General features: G+C 39.7%; 1 protein-coding gene across 3 annotated transcripts in view; it reads right to left on the reverse strand.

Annotated features, from left to right (window-relative positions):
• LOC123506846 (SUMO-activating enzyme subunit 2-like) overlaps positions 1-13644 on the reverse strand; it is a 254108-nt gene that overhangs the window by 192774 nt on the left and 47690 nt on the right. For all 3 annotated transcript variants that reach the window (XM_045259200.1, XM_045259199.1, XM_045259201.1), the window contains exon 5: positions 3149-3362. In XM_045259200.1, coding sequence (XP_045115135.1) covers positions 3149-3362 — 214 coding nt within the window. The remainder of the gene's footprint in view (positions 1-3148; positions 3363-13644) is intronic.

Consider the following 13644-nt stretch of genomic DNA (forward strand, 5'->3'; position numbering starts at 1 on the left):
GCACCGAAAAGGCTTGTTAGTGGTGAGAATAATCCTAAAAAGAAAGAAAGTAGTGCAAACCATCAAAAGGAAAAAGATTATTGATAAATACAAGAAAAAAGGAAGAATAACTGATCTTGCAGCCGAATGCTGTATAGCTAAATCTACAGTAGCCACAGAAAGACTGAAGGAGATGGAGCTACCAACTTAGAAGGGTAGACAGGAAAGAGGAGACTTAATAACAATGTATAAGTTAGTAAACCGTATGGAGAAGATAGATAGACAAGACCTGGTAACACTGATGGAGCAGGGAGACAGACAAACAAGAGGACATTTCAAGAAAATCATGAAAAGTCAGTGTCATAGGAATATCAAGTTCAGTTTTCCACATAGAACAGTAGACATCTGGAATGGATTAAGTGAAGAGATTGTAACAGCAGAAGTGTGCACAAATTTAAGAAGTTAGATACTATCATACCTCGCCGAACATGAATTCGCCAAACACGAATCTCACGTATACACAAATCGGTAAAATATACCATATTTCGTCGAGCACGACTTTGACTCACGATTCCACGATTTGGTCTCCACAGTGTAGTGGTTAGCAAGCTCGACTCACAATCAAGAGGGCCGGGTTCGAATCCCGGCGCGGCGAGGCAAATGGGCAAGCCTCTTAATGTGTAGCTCCTGTTCACCTAACAGTAAATAGGTACGGGATGTAACTCGAGGGGTTATGGCCTCGCTTTCCCGGTGTGTGGAGTGTGTTGTGGTCTCAGTCCTACCCGAAGATTGGTTTATGAGCTCTGAGCTCACTCCATAATAGGGAAGACTGGCTGGGTGACCAGCAGGCGACCGTGGTGAAATTTTAATCTCCCGCTGGTCCTGTGTTCCTGCCTATATGCATATATGTTCACAAAACATTTCTATTAGCTTTTTAGAAACTTTGCCCCCAAGACAAGAAAGGATTGTTTTGTAATGCATAAAGTAAAATCTTACATGGAATACCAAAAATAAAGCAGAGATGATATCAGACGGCGGAGACTTCGGCAACTTGGCCGCTTCTTCTTGTGACCTTTTTAGTTTGGCGTGTTTTCTTTCACCACGATATTACATTTGTTTCCACTCCTCTATTGCCTGCTATAATGGATATCACATCTTAGTATTCATATACGCTCATGCCATCAGGATAACCTCAACTCCGTGGCAGTGAGTGATAGTGAATTACTAATGAAATACTGCGGTATTTCATTAGTAATGCCACGGAGTCGAGGTTATCCTCATGGCATGAGCATATATGAATACTAAGATATATCCATTATAGCAGGCAATAGAGGAGTGGAAACAAATGTAATATCGTGGTGAAAGAAAACACGCCAAGCTAAAAAGGTCACAAGAAGAAGAAGCGGCCAAGTCGCCAGAGTCTCAACCGTCTGTGGCCGATCTCATCATCTCTGCTTTATTTTTGGGTATTCCATGTAAGATTTCACTTTATGTATTACAAAACAATCCTTTCTTGGGGGCAAGGCTTGTAAAAAGCTAATAGAAATATATATATATTGTTTTTTTACCCATGTTGTATGTTGGGGACCAGCCCAGAAGGCATGCCCCCTATTTCCATCATTTCCTATGGGAAAATTATGTCCGCTTAACGAATTTCCGATCTACAAACAGCTTTAACACCCCCTATCCTGTTCGTTAAGCAGACTATTACTGTACTAGTACTGTAGTTAAATAAAACATGTGTTTGGTACTTCATTTATTGGTTTTTTTTCTTCAGTCTTTTTGGTAAAAAAGTTTTTTTGGGGGGAGGATCTGGGAACGTAACCCCTATTTTCCCATAGGGCCTATTATTCACCCAACCTGAATCTCGCCGTGCACAACGAGCTCAGGAACGTAACTGTTGTGTTGGGCTAGGTATGACAGTAAATGCAGATATGGAGACAGGTCACTTTGAGCTCGCTCAAACCATGTAACATACAACTAGGTAAATACAATTAGGTAAATACACATGCATACATACATACATACATACATACATACACACACACACACACACACACACACACACACACACACACACACAAAAAAAAAAAAAAAAAAAAAAAAAAAAAAAAAAAGGAACCTGCTTGGGATTCATTCCAGTCAGCACACTCACAGCACCATTGTGGCAGACTATACATAAAATGTGTGGGTCATCGTGGACACTCCTAAGAGGTTTCTTGCATCTAGAACAAACTTTATTTGTGGTGTGTGAAGACACAGAGTAACAGACTATACATAAAATGTGTGGATCATCATGGACACTCCTAAGAGGTTTCTTGCATCTAGAACAAACTTTATTGGTGGTGTGTGAAGACACAGAGTAATGGGAAAAAGGTGAGGAAGACCTCATGAGGACCTGGCACCATGAGTTGAATTGGAAATGCTGGTTTGCTCCCAGCTGACAGCAACCATGACACAAAAGCTACAATTCCATTTTCTGAAAAAATGGAGCCTTGTGAACACTGAAGAACATATCCAATGCAGCCAAATAGTAGTTCTGGTGGTAAATCTGCCATAAGGCAAAAATAAAAATAGAAACTACTGGGTAAACAAGAGCAGGCACTGTTGGTTGAGACCTGCACAACAACACATCTCAAGAAAGAGTGAAGTATAACTGTGTGATATGCAAAGTTGTCAGAGGTAACCAATGCAATATTGACAACACCGTGAAATACAACAAAAATTTTCTTTTAAATTTGGGATTAAATATCTTGGTAATGAGGAACATTGTTAATGCTAATATTAGAAGGAAGCTATATGTAAAACAAGTAAGGCATTCTGTGTTGTGTGCACCAATGCCTCTTCTCTTCACAGTTGCTTGAATAGGGAGCTTATCATTACGAGTATGTAGTATTATTATTGCATATGAGTAAGTTCAACTCACATACCAGTTAAAAGCCACTTGTTCCAGGAATTCATTTCTTTTATTTCCCTACTTTTCTCATCCATTTCACACCAAAGAATTTCTTCTTCCAATCCCCTACGCTCTTTACTCTGTACCATTCATGCACTTGTCTATTCTAGATCCTTCCATACATCTCTTATTTTTACAATATTTATCAATCCTTGTATTACCAAATGCAGCCAAAATTACAAGCTGCAATCAAAAAAACATCTCAACAATTACCTTTGGACAATAGTCATGAGAACTTGCCCAGGCACGAGTAGATACCCTCACAACATTGCCATTGGAAGGTGATTGGCTATCCTGAGTAGTGCTTGCTTTTGATTGGTCTTCTGAAGAATTGTGTAGAGCTGACTTGCCTGCCTGACCCACAAGTTCTGGGTCTGCAGAGTCTGGTGAAACATCTTCATCTGGATCAGCTTCTCCAAAAAGTTGGCTGTAAGTCATAATAGTGTTAACAATAGTATATAATTTGATTCCATAACAAGTAGCCACTTTTCTTAGCAAATAACTGAAATGCTTGTAAAATCAACATAAATTTCACAAATACTTAAAAGCATTTCATGCTATAAAGTACAGGCAACCCCTGCTTAACGAAGGTTCACACAACGAAATTTAGCTAAAACAAAGGTTTCATTTTACTACAATCTGCTCGTTTAACGAACACCAAACTTGCTTTAACGAAGTTTTATCCAGATAATTTTTTCCAAGTGCAATTCTTCTATATAAATAAAGTGATGGTGGATAACAGGCGTTAGTCTTGTTCGAATGATGTCCCAAGCTGGTCATCACGCATCACTCCCAGGAATTCTAAAATCGGGGCATCACTCACTCACAGGATATACAGTGCAAAGGAACTCTACGCAATGGACTCACCACAACCGTCAACCTCCAAGGTAAGAGAGTGATTGAGTGATGCCACACAAATAAGTTTCAGATGTGATGTCTGATGACATCACACATCACTCACACAAATTAATATAGCTTCCATCACTCACTCATTCACATAACTAATACAAATACTCCATCCATCCACAGTGTTCCTCAGTACACATCCAACCACAACACGGCAAACAACACCACCAGCAGAGGTCCACAGCAAGGCTCTACTGGAAACACCAATCGTTATTCTGTGACCAACACTTTTGTGAAACCTGGTGTAAAAAGTGCATACTTCCGATCACCTTCTGCCCCTACTGGACTGAAGAACAAACAACCTGTGACTTATGCCTACCACACAGGTGGCAAACAATCGCACTTAACTCAGAAGACGATTCAGACTATGAACAGTGGGATTCCCCAAATACCAACAACAGCGAAAGGGTTCAAGATCTACCCGAGATCCTACACACTATGGATCAGAGCCAACCTCCATCACCTTACCCAGAAACTCTACCAATGGATTCAGACCTTGGATACTACCCCGGAATTCCTCACCGACTGGAAACCGAACATAACACTATGGAAACTGGAAATTCCCAACAACTACTACCTAGTGATGAACAATGTGAGCAATATGGAACTGAGGAAGAAATACCTAGCACTACTGACAGACCTCAAGAACTCGAACATCATGCAGCCAAGATTCGGAGCGATAGAACAAACACCACACAAAACAAATGTGAACCTAACCATGACGGAACCACTCCCAGCAATGAAAGCCCTCATCACAGGGTACCGCTCAGACCAAGAAACCTACTCCCAGAATTCAACGCAGCTGAACTGGGAACAAAAACTGGAACAAGTCCTGTACGAGGAGCTTCCAGTGATAACGAAAGAAGACGACCTCCTACTCCAGGCGCTGAAAGACCACGAAACGAAAACATTGATATCGCCGATCACAACACCACAAAAAAGAAAGAGGGACTCACTACAGGAAGCGATAGAAAGCGCAAACGTACAATGACTGCAAAACGAGAAGAGAGGCAACAAACAAATCCACAACAACAAAACAAAGATCAAGAATTTGAATTCATGCAAGAGTTGGTGCAACAAACACAAGCCACAACAGTGAAACAACTACTCTCAAGAATATCCATCGAAACATTCAAGAGGGTCTACGTCTGACTGGGAAACTCATACAAAGAAAAACTGAGAGGATTCCTCCAGTTCAAAAACCAAATAGAGAGAAAACAGAACAACAACAAGCCAACATGGCAACAAATCCAAAACAAACTCAAAAGTGAAGCTAAGCCAGAAAACATCACGTGGCTAAAACACATGTTCCAAGCAAATGAAATAGACATCACTGAGTTCTTCGCTTGGTTCACTGTAATTGCAGACAAAAAATTAAACAAAGTCAACACATTCATACTACAAGGACCAACAGGAACAGGAAAAACATTAACACTATCAACACTACTAAAATGCCTCAACACAGGAACAATAACAAGAGGAAACGACAACAACCAATTCCATCTCCAAAACCTACTCTCAAGAAACTACGCACTATTTGAAGAACCAAGAATCGGAGTGGCAACAGTAGACGAATACAAACTACTTCTAGAAGGTTCCAACTTCGAAATCAATGTCAAAAACTCCGACATGGAAACACTACACAGAATCCCAATATTCATAACAACAAACAGAGACATTGACTATTGGGTATCACCTGTTGATGGACAAGCTCTACAATCAAGATGTAAAACATTCAGATTCAAACAGGAAATAAAAGGACTGAGCGACAGGGCCCAGACTCAGTACGGGATCGACCCTCCACCGCAACACATCTCAGCAGCAGACTTCCTAGCGATCTACCAGGAGAACAGAGACGACATCAACAAACATGTCGAGGTAAGTAATAAAAAAAATAACATAAAAAGGCTTTTGAATACACCAGTGCCCCTTGTGGACAACATGCGCACCACTCATTGCCCCTGTTCAAAACAATAACAGCGTCAGCAGCAGCTCATATTCCCTCGCTCAATTTACCACCAAAACGCCCTGCAATGTCGCCTAGCGTTGCTAAGAAAACCAGGAAGTCTCTTACTCTCGAAGTGAAGCTGGATATTATTCACAAACACAAGGCGAGAAAATTAATAGCACTGCTCGCCACCATCTTGACACCATCTACTGTCTCTATTATTTTCAAGTCAGCAGACTCTATTAAGAAGGCTGGTGAGACTGTATCTCCCTTGCAAGCTAAAAGAACCACCTGAACTCGTGACTTCAATGGATAAAATGGAAAGCCTTGTGGAGATGTGGTACATAAGTTTTGTATGTGATGCAATGATGCGCCCTTTGTTTACATTCCACAGGTTGCCCGTTAATGTCTTTCCGGTTCACTCTCCCTCCCTTCATAAATTTAAGATCATCAACATTATAAAGTTACGTACATACATACATTAGTGTACATTATAATGACTTAAATTAAACTGCCTAAATGTTTAACTTCATAATTTTTACTTTCATTAAACCTTTCACTGTACTATGATACACTCTCACTTTCTTTACTCTCAATGGAAGTTCAAGTCAGGGGTTAAACTTGTTATACTCGGTTCGCTTAACGAAGGGCTTTTTTTAGGAACGTAATCCCTTCGTTAAGCAAAGGGTTACCAGTATATATATATATATATATATATATATATATATATATATATATATATATATATATATATACTTAGCTTTGTATTCAATACGGTGTCACAATTATTAATAGGAGGAATTTTCCATTAATTTCAAACAGATGAACAAAAATAATTCCATAAAATTATGACAAAAAACATTAATTCTTAAATGAAACTAGACACAACAGCTTGCTTCTCTGTTCTCATTAATCCCTTCGCGCCGGATGTTAAAAAAAGCCCGCCTGTATGATATACGGGTGGTAGTGCCGGGCGCCTGAGCACGGGAAACTCGTGCAAGCTTGTCATACTTATCATCTTTGTGTATTATGCTGGCTATTTTTAAGTCACTATATCGCCTTCGAAGAGGAAAGTGGACGCTTCTCTCTTGAGAGAAGAGAGAGAGAGAGAGAGAGAGAGAGAGAGAGAGAGAGAGAGAGAGAGAGAGAGAGAGAGAGAGAGAGAGAGAGAGAGAGAGAGAGAGAGAGAGAGAGAGAGAGAGAGAGAGAAAATTTGTTGTTTTGTGTGTGTGTGTGTGTATTTACCTAATTGTATTTACCTAATTGTAACATACGGAAAAGAGCTATGCTCGTGTTGTCCCGTCTCCATATCTATTAATGTCCAGCTTTTCTTAAAATCATGAATATTCCTTGCGTTGACCACTTCCACGTCTAAACTATTCCATGCTTCCACCCTTCTATGAGGAAGCTATATTTTTCACATCTCTCCTATAAGTGGCCATTTTAGTTTTTCCCATGCCCTCTCGACATTCTTCCATTCCACATACACAGATCTTCCCTATCCATTTTTCCATGCCAATCATCACTCTGTATATTGCTATCAGGTCTCCCCTTTCTCTTCTGTTTTCCAGGGTTGGAAGTTGCATTCTTTTCAGTCTGTCTTCATAAGTCAAATCTCTTAAGTCAGGCACCATTTTGTTGCAGCCCTCTGTACTTTCTCTAGTTTCCTTATGTGTTTCTTTAAGTTCGGAGCCCACTGTATTGTTGCATATTCAAGCCTCGGTCTTATCATTGCAGTAATTATTTTCTTCATCATTTCTTCATCTAGATATCTGAACGCCACTCTTATGTTCCTCAATAAGTTCAATACTTCTCCAATTATTTTGTTTATATGTCTCTCTGGCGATAGGTCATTGGTAATTGTCACCCCAAGGTCTTTTTCTTCATGACTGGTTTTATGTCTTCATTTCCTATCTTGTACATACTCCTGATTCTTCTTTCACTCTTGCCAAACTCTATTTTCTTGCATTTTGTCGTGTTGAACTCCATTTGCCATGTACAGCTCCATTTCCATATTCTGTCCAAGTCTTCCTGGAGTAGTTCGCAATCTTTGTCACATCTCACTTTTCTTAACAATTTTGCATCGTCTGCAAATAGGCTCACATAACTGGACACCCCATCCACCATGTCATTTATGTAGACTGCGAACATTACTGGTGCCAACACTGATCCCTGTGGAACTCCACTCTCCACCAATCCCCATTCTGATGGTCTGTCCTTAATTATTGTTCTCATTTCTCTTCCTACCAAAAGTCTTCCATCCATTTTAGTAAACTGCCATGCACTCCTCCTACCATTTCAAGTTTCCAGATCAGTCTCTGGTGTGGTACCTTATCAAAGGCCTTTTTTAAATCCAGATATATTCCATCAGCCCAACCATCTCTTTCCTGTATTACATCTATCACCCTCGAATAGTAACATATCAGGTTTGTCGTGCATGAACGCCCTTTCTAAAACCAAATTGACACTCACAAAGTATGTCATTTTCTCCAAGAAGTCTGTCCATCTATTCTTCACCACCCTCTCACACATCTTAGCTACCACACTTGTAAGTGACACTGGTCTATAGTTCAATGGGTCTCTCTTGTTACCTGATTTATAGATTGGGACAATGTTAGCTCTTTTCCAGTCTTGGGGCACTACACCTTCCCTTAATGAGGCATCAATTACTTCACAAACTTTTTCTGCCAATTGCTCCTGCATTCTCTTAAAATCCATCCTGATACCCCATCAGGTCCCACAGCTTTTCTCACTTCTAAACTCCCCATCATGTTCTTGATCTCCTCCACAGTTACTTGAAACTCCTTCATAATCCCTTTCTGTTCCATTACCAGTGGTTTGTCAAAAGCAGTCTCCTTTGTGAATACCTTCCAAAGCATCCATTCATAGCCTCTGCCATTTCCTGGGATCTTCACTGCATACTCCATTTACTTCTAAACTTTCAATACTTTCTCTATTTTTGATGTTGTTGTTCACATGTCTGTAAAAAGCCTTGGTTGGTCTTTACATTTATCAATTATATCCTTTTCTTGTTTCTTTCTTTCTTCTCTTCTAATCAACACATATTCATTTCTTGCTCTTTTGTAACTTTCCACTGCTTAATCCGTCTTTTCCTTCTCCACCTCTTCCATGCATCCTCTTTTCTTGTTCTAGCCTTTTCACATCTATCGTTAAACCAGTCCTGCTTTCCAACTTCTCTATGTTGTCTTATTGGTACAAATTTTTCTCACCTTCTTTGTATATTTTTATAAATTCCTTCCACTTTTCATTTGCTCCTTAGCACTCTTGAATTTCATCCAATTTGTCTCTTGAAAGAATTTCTTTAGGTTTCCAAAATCTGTCTTGGCATAATTCCATCTTCCCACTTTATATTCTTCATTTCTTCTAGATTTCTCTTCATCTATCACCTTGAACTCCAAAACTGCATGATCACTCTTTGCTAAAGGGCACTCCACCCTCATCTCCTCAATGACCATTGGCTCTGTACTAAAGACCAAGTCCAGTCTTGACGATGCTCCCTCTCCTCCAAACCTAGTATCTTCTTTGACCCACTGAGTTAACACATTTTCCATTGCCAGTGTCAATAGTGTATTTCCCATGTTGTCTCTGATCCTTCCATTGACCAGTCCTCCCAACACACCTCTTTACAATTAAAATCTCCCATCATTATAGTTCGTTCACAGCCACCCAACATTTCTTCCAGACATGTTCCTGTATCACTTATCATTTCTTCATATTCCTGTACTGACCATGCATTTGTCTTAGGTGGTACGTACACCACTATGTAGTGCCTCTTTTTCCTTCATTAGTTTCTGCTCTGATCTTTAGCACTTCTGCCTTTCCCATACCTTTTTCACTTGATCCACCTTTATATCTTTTTAACCAGCAACATCACTCCTCCTCCCATCTTACCTACTCTATTTCTTTTCCAAACGTTATATTTCCTTCTCCAACCTTCATCAGGTCTTCTCCCTCTCTCAGTTTTGTTTCAGTAAGACCCACAATATCTGGGTTCTTGTCCCTCAAGTAATCGTTGAGTTCTAAAATCCCCGATATCACTCCATTTATGTTGGAATACATTACATTTCGCTCATATGTAAGTTTCTTTAGTCCTTTCTTGCTGTACTTTTCTGGGTTATGAACCACTTCCTCAGTCTCATATCCAAGATTCTCCAGAAAAACTCTTTCTTCTCTTCTTCTGTCCTCTCTTCATTTTTTTTCAAAGCCTCCTTTCTCAACTCATTTAACATTTCTCTTTTTTTTTTTTTTTTTTGTGTGTGTGTGTGTGTGTGTGTGTGTGTGTGTGTGTGTGTGTGTGTGTGTGTGTGTGTGTGTGTGTGTGTGTGTGTGTGTGTGTGTGTATTTACCTAATTGTATTTACCTAATTGTAACATAAGGGGAAAAGAGCTATGCTCGTGTTGTCCCGTCTCCATATCTATTAATGTCCAGCTTTTTCTTAAAATCATGAATATTCCTTGCTTGACCACTTCCACGTCTAAACTATTCCATGCTTCCACCCTTCTATGAGGGAAGCTATATTTTTCACATCTCTCCTATAAGTGGCCATTTTAGTTTTTCCCATGCCCTCTCGACATTCTTCCATTCCACATACACAGATCTTCCCTATCCATTTTTCCATGCCAATCATCACTCTGTATATTGCTATCAGGTCTCCCTTTCTCTTCTGTTTTCCAGGGTTGGAAGTTGCATTCTTTTCAGTCTGTCTTCATAAGTCAAATCTCTTAAGTCAGGCACCATTTTGTTGCAGCCCTCTGTACTTTCTCTAGTTTCCTTATGTGTTTCTTTAAGTTCGAGCCCACTGTATTGTTGCATATTCAAGCCTCGGTCTTATCATTGCAGTAATTATTTTCTTCATCATTTCTTCATCTAGATATCTGAACGCCACTCTTATGTTCCTCAATAAGTTCAATACTTCTCCAATTATTTTGTTTATATGTCTCTCTGGCGATAGGTCATTGGTAATTGTCACCCCAAGGTCTTTTCTTCATGACTGGTTTTATGTCTTCATTTCCTATCTTGTACATACTCCTGATTCTTCTTTCACTCTTGCCAAACTCTATTTTCTTGCATTTTGTCGTGTTGAACTCCATTTGCCATGTACAGCTCCATTTCCATATTCTGTCCAAGTCTTCCTGGAGTAGTTCGCAATCTTTGTCACATCTCACTTTTCTTAACAATTTTGCATCGTCTGCAAATAGGCTCACATAACTGGACACCCCATCCACCATGTCATTTATGTAGACTGCGAACATTACTGGTGCCAACACTGATCCCTGTGGAACTCCACTCTCCACCAATCCCCATTCTGATGGTCTGTCCTTAATTATTGTTCTCATTTCTCTTCCTACCAAAAGTCTTCCATCCATTTTAGTAAACTGCCATGCACTCCTCCTACCATTTCAAGTTTCCAGATCAGTCTCTGGTGTGGTACCTTATCAAAGGCCTTTTTAAATCCAGATATATTCCATCAGCCCAACCATCTCTTTCCTGTATTACATCTATCACCCTCGAATAGTAACATATCAGGTTTGTCGTGCATGAACGCCTTTTCTAAAACCAAATTGACACTCACAAAGTATGTCATTTTTCTCCAAGAAGTCTGTCCATCTATTCTTCACCACCCTCTCACACATCTTAGCTACCACACTTGTAAGTGACACTGGTCTATAGTTCAATGGGTCTCTCTTGTTACCTGATTTATAGATTGGGACAATGTTAGCTCTTTTCCAGTCTTGGGGCACTACGCCTTCCCTTAATGAGGCATCAATTACTTCACAAACTTTTTCTGCCAATTGCTCCTGCATTCTCTTAAAATCCATCCTGATACCCCATCAGGTCCCACAGCTTTTCTCACTTCTAAACTCCCCATCATGTTCTTGATCTCCTCCACAGTTACTTGAAACTCCTTCATAATCCCTTTCTGTTCCATTACCAGTGGTTTGTCAAAAGCAGTCTCCTTTGTGAATACCTTCCGAAAGCATCCATTCATAGCCTCTGCCATTTCCTGGGATCTTCACTGTATACTCCATTTACTTCTAAACTTTCAATACTTTCTCTATTTTTGATGTTGTTGTTCACATGTCTGTAAAAAGCCTTGGTTGGTCTTTACATTTATCAATTATATCCTTTTCTTGTTTCTTTCTTTCTTCTCTTCTAATCAACACATATTCATTTCTTGCTCTTTTGTAACTTTCCCACTGCTTAATCCGTCTTTTCCTTCTCCACCTCTTCCATGCATCCTCTTTTCTTGTTCTAGCCTTTTCACATCTATCGTTAAACCAGTCCTGCTTTCCAACTTCTCTATGTTGTCTTATTGGTACAAATTTTTCTCACCTTCTTTGTATATTTTATAAATTCCTTCCACTTTTCATTTGCTCCTTAGCACTCTTGAATTTCATCAATTTGTCTCTTGAAAGAATTTCTTTAGGTTTCCAAAATCTGTCTTGGCATAATTCCATCTTCCCACTTTATATTCTTCATTTCTTCTAGATTTCTCTTCGTCTATCACCTTGAACTCCAAAACTGCATGATCACTCTTTGCTAAAGGGCACTCCACCCTCATCTCCTCAATGACCATTGGCTCTGTACTAAAGACCAAGTCCAGTCTTGACGATGCTCCCTCTCCTCCAAACCTAGTATCTTCTTTGACCCACTGAGTTAACACATTTTCCATTGCCAGTGTCAATAGTGTATTTCCCATGTTGTCTCTGATCCTTCCATTGACCAGTCCTCCCAACACACCTCTTTACAATTAAAATCTCCCATCATTATAGTTCGTTCACAGCCACCCAACATTTCTTCCAGACATGTTCCTGTATCACTTATCATTTCTTCATATTCCTGTACTGACCATGCATTTGTCTTAGGTGGTACGTACACCACTATGTAGTGCCTCTTTTTCCTTCATTAGTTTCTGCTCTGATCTTTAGCACTTCTGCCTTTCCCATACCTTTTTCACTTGATCCACCTTTATATCTTTTTAACCAGCAACATCACTCCTCCTCCCATCTTACCTACTCTATTTCTTTTCCAAACGTTATATTTCCTTCTCCAACCTTCATCAGGTCTTCTCCTCTCTCAGTTTTGTTTCAGTAAGACCCACAATATCTGGGTTCTTGTCCCTCAAGTAATCGTTGAGTTCTAAAATCCCCGATATCACTCCATTTATGTTGGAATACATTACATTTCGCTCATATGTAAGTTTCTTTAGTCCTTTCTTGCTGTACTTTTCTGGGTGTGTGTGTGTGTGTGTGTGTGTGTGTGTGTGTGTGTGTGTGTGTGTGTGTGTGTGTGTGTGTGTGTATTTACCTAATTGTATTTACCTAATTGTAACTCACTAAAGAGCTATGCTCAACTGTCCCCCGCTCCATATCTACTAATGTCCAGCTTTTTCTTAAAATCATGAATATTCCTTCTTGACCACTTCCACGTCTAAACTATTCCATGCTTCCACCCTTCTATGAAAGCTATATTTTTCACATCTCTCCTATAAGTCCATTTTAGTTTTTTCCCATGCCCTCTCGACATTCTTTCATTCCACATACACAGATCTTCCTATCCATTTTTTCCATGCCAATCATCACTCTGTATATTGCTATCAGGTCTCCCTTTCTCTTCTGTTTTCCATCAAGTTGCATTCTGTTCAGTCTGTCTTCATAAGTCAAATCTCTTAAGTCAGGCACCATTTTGTTGCAGCCCTCTGTACTTTCTCTAGTTTCCTTATGTGTTTCTTTAAGTTCGACCCACTGTATTGTTGCATATTCAAGCCTCTCTTATCATTGCAGTAATTTTTTGTGTGTGTGTGTGTGTGTGTGTGTGTGTGTGTGTGTGTGTG

This window comes from Portunus trituberculatus, chromosome 21 (genome assembly GCF_017591435.1).
Source record: "Portunus trituberculatus isolate SZX2019 chromosome 21, ASM1759143v1, whole genome shotgun sequence".
Classification (NCBI taxonomy): Eukaryota; Metazoa; Arthropoda; class Malacostraca; order Decapoda; family Portunidae; genus Portunus; species Portunus trituberculatus.